Source organism: Macrosteles quadrilineatus, unplaced genomic scaffold, assembly GCF_028750875.1.
Source record: "Macrosteles quadrilineatus isolate MER2022 unplaced genomic scaffold, UCM_ALF_1.0 Scaffold_4__1_contigs__length_99947679, whole genome shotgun sequence".
NCBI classification, from domain to species: domain Eukaryota; kingdom Metazoa; phylum Arthropoda; class Insecta; order Hemiptera; family Cicadellidae; genus Macrosteles; species Macrosteles quadrilineatus.
In genome coordinates, this window is record NW_026542597.1 from 83,788,569 (window position 1) to 83,802,425 (window position 13,857).

Consider the following 13,857-nt stretch of genomic DNA (forward strand, 5'->3'; position numbering starts at 1 on the left):
CCTGCTTGCGTATTTAATAAATACTAGTTGCTCTGCCCGTGCTTCGCTACGGGGTAAGAATGCAGAAAAGAATAATTTGGTTTTACTTTAAGATACTATAATATACTGGAAAATACAACACACTTACCAGGCAACATATAGGCAAAGGCTCAATCGTACTTATTGATTATTTAAGTGAATATCTCTTATTGTATTACAGTACCATAATTTTATATAGTGTATATCATTTAAAATATATGCAAAAGTATAACTTATTGACCACATGGCACTAAGAAACAATTCTCCTTGTAAACAAATTAAATTAAATAAATAGCAGAACAGCATTTCTGACAACAGCTGGAGTTTCATAACAATCTTTGTTTCCCATGTTAATCTTATGGAGAAATACAAAACTTTAAAGGGCCCCAGGGCCTCACTCTCTAATTATTTCCCTAAAAAAGTTTCCTGCACAACTTCATGATACGCTCTTTCCAATGACACCAAAGACATGGCAATCAGTTCAGTAGTTTCGGAGGAGTAATTGTCACAAAAAATCTGCTTGCGTATTAAATAAGTATAGATATATAGATTTAAAAAAATTAGGTACATCAATCTCCTTAAAACCAAATCACAAATCCTTCAATCACTCAAAAGTCACAATAAATCATTAATAAAAACACAAACATTAGCTGTTATAAACTTTAGAATATTGTTATGCCTTTTTAATAGTGTGTCATCAACATATATAAATAAACAACATTTCATTTCTTATATAATTTTATTCATTTCAGTACATCAATACAGGAATAGCGATCTATACTATATAAAGTTGGAAATGATTTAATTTACCAAGTATCGAAATATAAGAAGGTTTCTACTGACTTATACAATCCCCGCCCATAGAACAGGCACCCTGCTAGTTAAATATCAAGATATATCTTTTGTTACCCAAGACAAGGTCAGTTAGTGAAAGTAATCATTTTAACAAACATAATAAACAGAATTTTTTTTACCAGGCAGAAGTACAAACAAATATTAAAAATGTAAGAAAACATCTTCATAAAAACAATAAAATTATCTTAATTTAATAATCTAAATGAGAAAAAATGTAAATACTGATGTTCAAAATAAATGTTAAACTAATCAACATAATGGATCCAAACTGATTTGTCTCCACTTCTTCAGCCTCCTCTCCCCCAACCTCCATGCCTCCATCGCCATCCACCCTGTCATCAGGCCTGGATATAACAGAACAAAAATTAATATTAAAAACAGTATTCTGAACAAAGAGTCTTTTTATGCATACTTCTATCATTATTTAATGTAGGCTACTCAGTGGCGTACTGAGGGGGGGGGGGACGGTTTGCACTAGGCCCCACACCAACATAGGCCTCCAAAATCAGGGCCGTATTCCCCTAACAGTGGACACTGCCATTGCCAAGGGCTTCGGCCTGGGAAGGGGACTCACTTGGGGCCTCAAAAGAATGCTTTTTCTCTTGGAAAATTAATTTTCCCACAATCTGTTAGAATTAGGGGTACAATAAGCCAAGTTTTTCTTGTATTCTCATGATAGCCGAAAGCGTCTGCAAAGATTGCGTGATCGAAATTTACGACTACCAGCGATCGCGGGTGACGATAATCAGGCCTCGCAACCGCGAAAGATGTTCACGATTGCTCCGAGGATGCCCACAATTTTAACCACTGGCGACCTTGGGAGATGAAGATGATGACCCTGCAATCACGATTTGGTCATTACCGAGGACAATATCGTTTAATTTTGCCACAATTGCAGTAATCGTTTGGATCAATATATAAGTGCCGACCCATATTAAACCCATTTTGTATAGGACAAAATATAATGTACAGAGTGTGGCAAAATTATCTGACAGTTTTCTTTGCTGCCCTGTCGGGCGAGTGACTGGCGGAAGGTGGTGGGGATAGGGGCGCTTCAAGGCCTACGTGCAGACATTTTTAGTTGCCATGGAGCTGGTCATCACTGAAACAGAAGAGTATTTTGAAGGCTTTTCAAGTTTGTAGGGTACTATTTATTTGGACATAATTTGAACGAGGTTGGAGAAACTTTAAGATAAGTGTATAGAGCTAAATAAAAGGAGATTATAGCAAAATAAATCAAATTTATCACAAAAATTGTGTTATACTATATTCTTCTAAGGTCTTATTGAACCACGCTTGTACTAAATACCTTATTGATGTATGAGAATTTTTATACTTGTTTCAACTGCTTCTGTTGACAGGGGCTTTTCCATTTGTCTTAAAATTATTGTTGTTTCAGTACTTACCAAATGTAAAAACTATGACATATTCAGAACAATTATAATTATGGTGTCAAAAAATATAGCCTACATTTCCTAAAAAACAAAAGCAAATTTTTGAGCGCCTCTCGAGTTAAAATGCTGGTTAAATACTAGTAATTCAGGAGGGTTATGCGACATAGGCTTGGGGGCAATGGACACGGCCCTGGATTTATAAGTAAATGGCAAAACTTACCATTAGTTAGTTCTCTTCAATCTTAGTCTTTACTTCGCCCCATCCTCCATCTCCTCTTCCTCTGACACCTCTCCCCTGTATTCTCCAATGTCGGAGGATATTAATTACAACGCCCCCATTTTACTGGTAGGCTTCAGTTCTGTACAGAAATATTGCAAAAAATAGTGTTAGGCCTATACAAATAATTTTAGTCCAAAAAATAATACTAAAATAATAAAAAATAATAATAAGTGTGTACACTCCTTTCTATAGCCTATTTGCGATATTAAAATAGGTACAGCTAATAGGAAAATGTTTGAGCAAATCTGGGTCAAGTTAGTACAAATATTAGAATTTGTAACAATAATTTGGTTTAGACAAAATAAATTGGTTTAACTTGTTCGCTACCACAATTATATGGAATTTACGTTCGCATAGACCAGCGACGCAATTGTGCGTAGACTCGTTTCTCACGAGACCACCGACGCATATTTGCGTCAGCTGATCACATTGAAATAGACTAACGACGCACACTTGCGTCGGTGTTCAATGTTATTAATCAGCGTATTTCTTAGCAACGGTCTATTTTAAAGCCCTGATTTTATCGTATCGGTCTAGAGGGATATCTGCCGCAAATGTGCATCGCTTGGTCTGTGGATATGACGATTGGTTACGTCACACAACAGTTGGCAACATTGTTGTTTACATTGTGCATTCCGCGACATATCAGAACAGATGTAAACGTTATAACCTTTGCAGTTTTGGCGAGTGGTGGAGTTTCTTTATTTGTTTGTGTAAAAGCTTGAAACAACCAAATTTACAACAATTTAAAAACAATGACGCTTAAACGTGTGTCGCCTGGTCTATTGAAACGAAAATGTAGGTAATCTTTTTATCTAGACTAGTGTACATGTTGCTCGAATTCGAGCAATTGCAATGTATTACAGGAGTTATTTCAAAACGAATAACAGTCATATTTACAATGAGTTTAAAAGAGTCAACTCAAAGATTACCGGTGTGTAACTCAGACCATGTTTATCTTCGTTATTGATAAACCTAAAGCATTCCGGCCGGTTTTCTCCTTCTCAAAATGCCTCGCTGTACAGGCAACACAGGTCATTGATAGAGGGCCAATTGGGAACGAAAAGTCGTTTTGGGATAGTGTTAGGGCCCATTTGTAGCCTAATAGTAGAGATTGTCCAAGGTCAGGTGCTGACTGTGATGATTTAAGCCTATTACGCACCACTGTGGATTGGAATTGGATATAAGTAGCTGCGGTCGTTATCACGATTACGCCTCCTGTCTATGTTTCGTTGTCGTCGCGTCGAAGGCATTTAAAAGAAAAAACAAATAAACAAATTATAGCTACACAAAACAACGAACAACGATAAATGCACAAATTTAAGTTACAATCGTGCTAACACGATCCGTCATAGCGACACAAAACAACGATAAATACACAAATTTAAGATAGAACCATACTAACATGATCCATCTTGGGGGTTATGTTTACACAAACTCAAATAGTAAATAAATAAATAACAGCAATTAAATTATACAGATGATCAAAATGTAAACAATTATGTTCTTCATAAGAATAACATGGGAACTTTCAAAGCCCCTGGGGCAGAGCCCAAGGGACTTTTTCAAAAATGTAAGGCCAGTTTGCAAATATACGCGACACGCTCTTTCCAATGAGACATCAATGGATAAAATCAGTTAAGAAATGGCGGAGGAGTTCAACCGACAAAGTTTCATGTAGCGTATTAATTATATAGATTTCATTAAATAGACTGACCGACGCATACATGCAGCGTTTTTAAAATTTGCTCAAAACGATAAATAAAAACAATATTTATTGCTTACTAATTCACTTAAGGTTAATATGAAGTCAATTCGTCCATTTAAACGATATTTCTCTTTTGGTCTGTTGGCAATGTTATTCCTATATCACTTGGTCTGTAAGCAACATCATGATCATTCCTTTTGGTCTGTAGGAGTGACCGGACCAACGCATATGTGCCTCGCTCGGTAGCGAACGTGTTAAACATTAATTATTTGTTATTTCCCAATTTGCAAAAATGCAAGCTCTAGCCTAATTAAGACATTTCCAAACAACATGTTTCGAGATGTATCCAAATACATTTTAAGTAGGGGCCTAGTTTTAAATTTTTATAAAAAACTATAAATTTGCATAAAGATTAATTAATTATCCTTATGTTCCACAAAAAACTATTAATAATAGTTTATTTGTGTAGGTAACTTAGTGGGCGAAGTGGGACTTTGCTACACATAAGAGAAATGTTTACGCACAAGCCGTAGGCGAGTGTGGAAAGTTTCTCGAGTGCAGCAAAGGCAGTTTGCACTTGTGTTACACATTATATTTTCTCTAAAGTTAACATAAAACATATAAATAATTAGTTGTTCAAACTCTGTTCAACACTAAATGCAAATGATTCAGTTTGGATCAGTTTCTATGGTTGTCGATAAAATGGAACCCACCCAAATATGGACAGTAGGCCTAGGACATAAAAATGTTCCTTTCATTTATGATAACCCAACCTAACATAACCGCCGCAAAGCGCTGTATAGCCTATCTGTAGCCTCCGGATAATACTTACCAAAGTACCGATTTGAACTTTGAATAACTTAGTTAACAAACATAGCCTAGAACCTATCACAAAGGGGAAAGAATGTTGACTCACCTCACTTAAGTTATGGTTAGACCAAGTAACATTATCGGCAGTATGGTAATTGCCTCCAGGGTCCACAACTCTGGTCTCTCTTTCTCTCTCATCTGCAGTGATGTCGATGGCAATGTCGTCCAGAAAGGTTAGTCCTCTTAACTTATTGGTTCAAGACAATATTTAAAATAGAGACCAATTTGGGTTCAGGTCAAATTACAGCCTTTGCTGCAGGATCATCTATAAAATTAACATTGATGTCATGAGCAATGAATTAAGTTCTATAATCCAAGTCTAGTCTTACACCATGAATACAAACAGCTCTAGAATATTTGACAGCACATAATTTTACGTCCTACACTCATTCCAATGAATATATTTCTTTAAACTTTCTTTCTTATTACTTGGCGACCATACAAAGTAGGTACCGTAAGTATTTTAAGCCAAGTATGAATGGAAATGAGTGTAGGATCAGGATGAGTGGCGCGATCTTGTAGTCTCGTTAGTGACTAAGGCTGACATTCCTTAGACACAGCTGTTAATTAATAGCCCATACAGCTAATGGCAACTAAGGGACCTACAGTTTATAGTGGAATCCGAACCACATTATTGCCTTGGTATATACGAATTGGTCTAATTATCAGGATAGTACTGCGGATAGTCGTAGTACTCACTCGTGCGGACGTTAATCCACACCAGGGAGTATCGCATCCACAGTGCAAGCCTATAAATATCCACAATTCGTGACCTCCTAGTAGCTCTCTGGATTACAGGACAACGCCACCTGTCCCAGTCATATTGATTATTTCATTCAATAAACTTAGGCCTATATCAATTTTGGTTAATGTTAGGGTAAAACCTAACCTAACTAACGGAATAAAATATTGAAAATATTAAATAGTCTATGTATTAATATATTTCATTTGAATGAATGTAGGACATAAACTAAAGTGCAGCCAAATATTTTTACATAACCTAAACAAATTCTTAAAGTTGACACTGGGTCAGTGGGAAAAAGAGACAATCCTAATAGCCTAGGGATAGTGCCTATCCAAACATTTGCTACAATGTTGCTTGATGATCCAGAATTAGCCTACGAATAAGCTGTAGGTTCTTGTTGGTGACTTACCTAAGTTAGTGTATGGTAGGACTAATGTTATTAAGTTATCATGTTGATTAAGTTATTTACCCTATAAAAATTAACTTATTTCACATTATTCCTTAAAAACTATTGTTTGTAACACTCGAGTCATCTATTTTATTGTAAACAAGGAAAGAAATAAAAAAGATAAATATTTACAATATACTTAAAAGTTTTTAGTCAATAAATAACTTAAATGGTCAGCTTGAAGATGTCCGTCGGAATTCGGAATACGCCCGGAATCAAATATTGCGACTCTTGAGTTGAGGAACTGAACGATGAATTAGAACAACTCCTTTTCAAGAGTAGCTCCAAAGAACGGGAGCTTGTCGATATACTGGGACTATTTCAGTGTCGACATAGTGAAACTATTTCATTGTCGACAATATGGGATGTCGACAATTTGTGGTGTCGATCATTTGCGACGTCGGTTATTTGGGATGTCGGTTAAGTGGGAATATTCCAGTGTCGACAAACTGGGAATAATTCAGTTTCGATCAATTTCTACGGTTGTCGATATTATGGAACCCACCCGTCAAGGGCACTAAGAACAGCCTTTGAACGACGAAATCTTTCGTGTGATCATTCATAATATAGAATATGCAAACATAGATTAATACATGGTTACGCGTAGCAATATTAATAATCATTGAGAGAATATGGAATTAATCTATGCTACTGGGGGTAAAAGGCAAGCACAATATCCACCGAACTACCAAATGATTAAAGATTTTTTACTCTACGGAAATAAGTATCTCCAATTTCCCGCCAGATTCGTATTTTTTTCTAAAGGAGCCAGAGCAGCAGCAGAGCAGACTGCAGACTAGACTACCAGGACCAGGTGGTGGTGGATAGAGATGGGCTAAATGAGTACATCGAAATACTGATTACTACCGGTACTGGTACTCTCGAGTATCAGTTACTTTTGATGATTACTTTGTACTCATGAGTACTCAATAGGTGGAGTCGAACTCAAATTAGGAAACAAAGTGAAGTGATATAAAATTGGTATTTTGATATTCGTCTATTTTAAATTACAGTTTGTCATACGATACCGGTAATGTTGTAATTTTTTCTATTAATTCTATACTATTCTATTAGTAACTTAGTTCAACATTCTTTTAATAGACCTAGTGCCTATCAACTGCAGACATTAAGGTTATGTATTACCAGACCACTTGATATTTATTTGAGTAGGCTAACTCATTCTTTACAAGATCTAAGTCTAACATTACATGTTATAAAGCCAGTTTTCAAAACCCTACAATGTCCAAAAATACTCTGTTCAACTATTTTTCGAAGCCACCTGGATCAGCGTCAAAAAGCAGCCCTAGCACAAAACCCACTGAAACTCCGAAAACTCCTGCAAGTAAACGAAAATTTGAAGAGAACGAAAAAGAAAATAAGACTACACCAAATTCATCTATAAATGGGAAAAAGAATGGAAGCTCCTCTAAAACACCTGTTAATAGATCGGCTAAAAAGCAGAAATCAGGTAACTTAAGCCAAGTAACTTACCGATATGATTAACTAGGCCTAATTGATCTCGTAAAAGGTGTAAGTTACCCTTTTAATTTATCGGAATATCTCCTAATTTCAAAGGGAACATTTTTGGTCTAATCCTTTAATACTAATAGTATTTTTTCCTAAGACGCTAGGCACTAGCCTGGGATTGTTTTTCACATAACTTCAGGCTAGACCTAGGGGTTGCGGCATTATAACTTAACAAAAATCCATTGGTGATTTGGCGGGATTTGAACCTGGGACCCCAGGGACCGATGTCCCGTGTTCTAACCACTACACCAGCTCGCTCCCCGATCTTTTCATTCACTAGCCCATATATTTATTTGAAGACATCAGATTCAGTTTTCTCATTGGTCATTAAACACATTCAGTGTTACCTACAATAACTTATCTTGTCAGCAGCATGAAACGCAAAACATAGGCTTAAGTTAAGTTACCTGACAATCAAGCTTAGGTCTGTCAATGCAGATAACTATCCATCTCTAGATAACTTAAGATGAAACCTTTGACTACTTAGACATTCCATCCCCATGTTAAATTTGTAGCCAGGATTTTCATCAAAATTGTCGTAGTTGATTTGAGCCACCTACAGATTGCGCTGATCTAAATTACTAAATTTTGGCGAGTAGGCTACACAAACCTTTTTACCGAGTCAAACTTAGGGAATGACTTATGGTGGGCTATAGCAACTGTTATGACCCATCAACCTAAAATTTGGTCAGCAACAAAAAATAAGGTGTAAAATAGAATTTTAGACTCTAGCGCATTCTGTGACTAGCTCACACAACTACGTTCATTTTTAGTAAAAATTGGCGACAGCTGATCCATATAGCTGGGATGTCTTCTTCTGTACGGTATCCAATAGTCAATGATGAAACCTTAGAAATGTAAATCCTTAAAGATGAGAAACAATGAGAGATGCTAAGTTATTATTTTATGTTTAAACCAACTTAGGTACCATGACCCCTCTGAATGAGTTTGTTAACCAAAGTTAATACTTTTAGATTGTTTTTGTTAATCTTGAAATTGAAAACTTTCAACCTGTGGACTTTACCCTTAAAACCTATAAGTTACTAAAGTTTGATGATTTCAGCTTAGAAGTACCAACTACCAAAAGACTACCTATATATTGTATAGGCCTAAAATCTAAAACCAATGCTGTGTCTAAACTATTGATTTAATTTTTGAATAATTAATTTCAGAGTCCAAACCTAAAAAAGAGATTGTTTTTAAATCTGAAAGTGAAGAAGAAGCAGTAACACCTCCAGAGAAACGGAGAAGACTGATTGAAATTGACAGTGAGGGAGATGCCACGGAGGATGAATTTAAACCAGGTAGATAGCCTAATTTATTGCTAACTCACAATGTGTAAGGTACATAAAAAATATCATAGTAATTAAGTTAACTCCAATAGCTGAATTAAGATAATTAAACATCAGTGTAAGACTTCTGAAGACTGCTGGAATTCTACAATCACCCTAAGCTACTAGAGATGGGAATTATCGTTGTTTTCCCGCAACGGTTGTAACGATAACGCAGCTGCCCAATAACGTGTTGCGGCAACTTGTTATTTTAATAACGATTGCCAACTCGTTGCCGCTAAAAACCGTTGTCCGCCGGTCGGTGTTGCGGTGTTCAGTTATCGTTGTCGGTTGATCAGTTCAGTTTTCAGTTGTAGTCGGGAGTCGGGTGTTGTGAAGACAGGATGCGTTATTCTAATTCTAGTTCGTTAATATTCGCCTCTGGTTCACCTCATACAATAAGCTGTTAAATAGAGCAACTCGTACAATAAACATTGCACCTATTTATCTTGTGTAGGTACCTATATCGTAGCATTAAAACTGCATCATAGTTACGATTAACCTATTTGTTTTCCTTATGATTTCAGATGACTGTGAAGAAAGTTCTGACAATGAATCGTTATCTGAGCATTCGGAATCTGAACCAGAGTCTGTTTCGGAAGGCGAGGACAGTCCAGTCAAGGTTGGTTCTATTGTTCATGTTAAAATCTATCCTCACTAGCTATGCAAGAGAAGGGCTATTTTATATTACAGTGTTGGGGTGCATCAAAGCTCTGGGATAAATAATGATTTCATTCAGGGGAAAAGATTGTATTAAGTCTCAACATTTTATAAATGTTGGAGCTTTCTAATAAGTTGAGGATGATGTGATAGAATGATTTTTTTGTGTACCGGTACTGGTGTTTACAATCAGTGATTCGGAGGCTTAACTCAAACAAAATTAATTCTTTTTTAATTTGTTGTCTGTGTAATTTATTTTTGACTATCAAAATAATAGTGTTAGCCTAAATGTTTTCCAACCAATCCTGCCAGTCTGGTACTTTTTATTTAGGCCTAAAAATAAAATACCCCCGCCGCAGCAAACCTGCAGACTAAGCGAATTTCCATTTGATTTACACTGAAATGTCTACTTAAAAATATAACATTTATTCCCGATTTAAATAGAATTAGTTTAACAAGTACTTAGGTTTGCTGCCTCAGGGAGGTAAAACTGTTTTTTTTTATGTTAATAGTTAGTAAGAAATAAAAACATTTTTCAAATTTGATCAAAATATGTTCATAAACAAGCAAACTACAACAGTTTACTTATTCTCCATAAGAATAACATGGGAATTTTAAATTTACAATTTTTTGGAATTTTCTCCGTAACCATTAGGCGCATAATAACGCTTCAATATACTAAATTATTTGTTTTTTTAAGCTCTACAAAATGGTTTGGAAAGAAATTGCTAAATTTTATGTTTTTTGGGTCAAAAATGCGAAAAACCTATTTTTTCCCCATAAAACCCCCCGTAAACCCCCGTTCCCATGGTCCGATCATGCTGGATCGCGAACTCGTTCGAATAAACGTAGGTTTACACGTTTGTACCGAATTTCATCAAAATCGGATCATTTTTGCTCGAGTTATAGTGCTAACGGACACATATATATATATATATACTTACTCTTACTCTTACTCCCATGGCCATTTATGCCCAAGGCGGGATTTGGCCGCACCAACAACTGCTCTCCATCTCTCTCGATCTTCTGCCTCTTCCACTTCTGCCCCCACTTCTCTGACGTCCTTGGAAACACTATCCCACCATCTCTTCTTGGGCCTTCCTAATGGTCGTTTCCCTTCTGGCTTTCCTATACTTGCTTCTTTTAGTAGTGAACCTCGTTCTCTCCGTAGTGCGTGTCCTGCCCATCTTATTCTCCTTGCTTTCACGTGTGCTACTACATCATAATCATTGTACATATTCCTTATCTCCCTATTATGTCTTTTTCTCCATTCTCCATTTTCTTGTATTGGTCCATATATCATTCTTAAAATTTTGTTTTCAAAAACAATCATTTTGTTTTCTTCTTTTTTATTCTTTATTAATTATTATATAAATATTTATTCTTTATTATTCTTTATTATATAAATACTAGCTGACCCGGCGAACTTCGTATCGCCTAAGTTATAGGTTTCCCCTAAGACAGACCGATGGAAAGAAAGTACCGTTACGTTTAATTTTCAAGATGATCTCGTTCGCATCGCTCAATCACGTCCTGGTTGAAGTTCGTTCGCTACGCTCACTCACCTTTGGGTTGGAGCTCGTTCGCTACGCTCACTCACCTTTAGGTTGGAGCTCGTTCGCTGCGCTCACTTGCCTTCAGGTTGGAGCTCGTTCACTGCGCTCACTTGCCTTCAGGTTGAAGTTCGTTCGCTACGCTCACTCACCTTTTGGTTGCAAATTAGCTGTTGTCATAAATGTAAAAGAAATAATAGTGCTGCACCCTGTTGGTAATCCTTGTAACTTTAATGCTATTGAACATCATAGAACAGAACCAACTTGTTTAATTGAAACAGCTGTTAAGATTCATTAATTCCATTTCTCATAAGGTTAACATGGGAAACTCCAGAGCCACTGGGGCGGAGCCCTTTTAAGAATTTCGAAACGGGAAATAGTTTACTTCCGATTCGCATACCTACAGAATTTACACACCAAATTTCATAACGATCGGTGAAGTCGTTCCGGAGGAGTTTGCAGACAAACACTGTGACACGAGAATTTTATATATTAGATATAAATATATAAATATATAAATATATATATATATATGAATTTGAACGGATGGTGTTTTTGGTCTCTAGGGACCTCGAAACAAAAAAAAAAATCGGTCACGCGTCCAGGTCTTACCATGAGTACTACGGTAATAGCTTATTCCCTATATGGGAAATTCGCTAATATTCCCTATATGGGAAATTCGCTAAAAAAGAATAAAAAAATAAAAAATCTTTATTCCATTAAGCAAAAACCAATGCAATGGGATACATCAACAATTTCTTATTCTAATATGTACAAGAAGTGCAATACAAAAAGGCAGGCAGTCTGACAAGATTCAAGCAAACAAAAACACTTAGATAAAATAAGCAGAGGTTCAGACACACATTTCAGATCCTAAATACTATTTCACATAGAGAATAAGCTATTACCAAGTAGGGCTCATGGTAATTTTTCACTGAAATATTTTTTGGTATTCACCATATACATAATTTTTTACAATATCTTGAAACGTACAATCACCATCTTTTTACTCATTTTCAGGGTAAAAAGCGCAAAGCACCTAGTGGTAAGAAGAATGGTAAAAAAGCAGCGCCTAGTGTTACGCCTGGCAAGCAGAAAATTTCGTTACAGCCTTCCACGCCTGCAACTCCTACAAGTAAAGAGGTTGGTAGTATTTGATTACAGGTTATTATTAAACTTAACTTACCTCAACAACACTAAAAATACATAGGATTTAACTTTTTAGTACCTAGGATCTTGTCTATTGTTATGATATCTAATGAACCTCTAAATTCCAAATTGTTAATAAAAATTCTCATCAATTCCACCAACCTTGTCTACTTACATGATAAACATGACTTCACGAGTTCCACATTAGGCCTACTTAAAAGATACCTGATGTGGCATCAAGTAATCCGTAGTCGTCTGCTTCATGACAGGTTTCAACACTTTTAAGGTGTTGTTGTCAAGCCTTTATGTAAATTGTCGCTCAATTGTCAGAAGTCTATTAAAATGCAATACCAGTAGGGGCAACATCCTTTTTTTAACTGTCATGTTGGATTGCCCTTGTAGATTGTGGTGTCATTTTAAAGCTTAAAAATGATCCAGCCGAGTGATAAATTGTAATTTCCAGTCACCAGCCCTTTTTTTATAGAGAGTGTTTTAAAAGGTTTAGTGTTGCTGATTAACTTTCTTTAACAGTTTTAAATGTGAATAAATCGTAGTTTAACACCTGGTTACCTTCAATGGTTGTTTAGCTAGCAACAGTGAGATTGTTATGTTAAAAAGCTATAAAGTCAACTTGAAAGGTAAAGGAGTATTGCATTATTCGTAATGCGTTGGAGACGAGTTTTAACCCTATTAAAATGTGCAATTTGAGCATTGGTCTAAAAAAAATCAATTGGCTAGGCCCATTATCTTGAAATGAAAAGGGTCGCTTTTCTTAATAAGAATTTCTTAGAGATATACAATCATATTAGATTATTAAAAATGCTTATCAGTTTAATTTAAATAATCCATTGTTATTTTTCTTGAATTGCAAGATAACCGCAATTTTTTGTTTGCAGAAAGTGTCTTCTGACAGAGACAACTGGCCACATTTGAAGTACGATTTCCTCCAACCCAATAGAATCAAGGATATTAAGATGAGGCCAGCGAGTCACCCGGAGTACGATCCTAAGACGGTTCATGTTCCTGAGGACTTCAAGATGAAATTAAGCCCAGTACGTTGAGTCTTGCTTTAGTTTAGTTCAATCTTCGACAAAACTTGAATAGTTTTGATGTGGCTATTAATTTTCAAATTGAGTTATTTACAATTGCTACTTAAGTAATTTTAGAACATTAAGAAGTGAGGTTATTCTAGTAGTCATAAGGCTGGAAGTAAGTCTTGGAGGTGTAAGTTCAAAACCTTCCAGTCACCAATGGAAATTTGCTATGATAAGAATTTGCTGGTCTGACTTAAGTCCATTTATCCAATAAGAATGAGATGT

General features: G+C 35.9%; 1 protein-coding gene and 1 long non-coding RNA gene across 3 annotated transcripts in view; one reads left to right on the top strand and one right to left on the bottom strand.

Annotated features, from left to right (window-relative positions):
- Window positions 1-764: 764 nt before the first annotated feature.
- Window positions 765-6,503, bottom strand: LOC128992091 (uncharacterized). 2 transcript variants are annotated; one of them, XR_008490691.1, is made up of 4 exons: window positions 6,280-6,503; window positions 5,172-5,390; window positions 2,488-2,626; window positions 765-1,217 (listed from the first exon to the last, which is right to left on the bottom strand). It is a non-coding gene; the product is annotated as an uncharacterized LOC128992091 (long non-coding RNA). The 2 variants fall into 2 exon arrangements; XR_008490690.1 differs by lacking the exon at window positions 765-1,217 and having other exon boundaries at window positions 1,846-2,626.
- Window positions 6,504-7,267: 764 nt separating this feature from the next.
- Window positions 7,268-13,857, top strand: part of LOC128993281 (DNA mismatch repair protein Msh6-like) — a 32,868-nt gene continuing 26,278 nt past the window's right edge. The window contains exons 1-5 of the mRNA XM_054417072.1: window positions 7,268-7,786; window positions 9,018-9,149; window positions 9,704-9,798; window positions 12,410-12,532; window positions 13,435-13,590. Of these exons, the coding sequence (XP_054273047.1) occupies window positions 7,558-7,786; window positions 9,018-9,149; window positions 9,704-9,798; window positions 12,410-12,532; window positions 13,435-13,590 (735 nt within the window). The 5' untranslated portion in view covers window positions 7,268-7,557. The remainder of the gene's footprint in view (window positions 7,787-9,017; window positions 9,150-9,703; window positions 9,799-12,409; window positions 12,533-13,434; window positions 13,591-13,857) is intronic.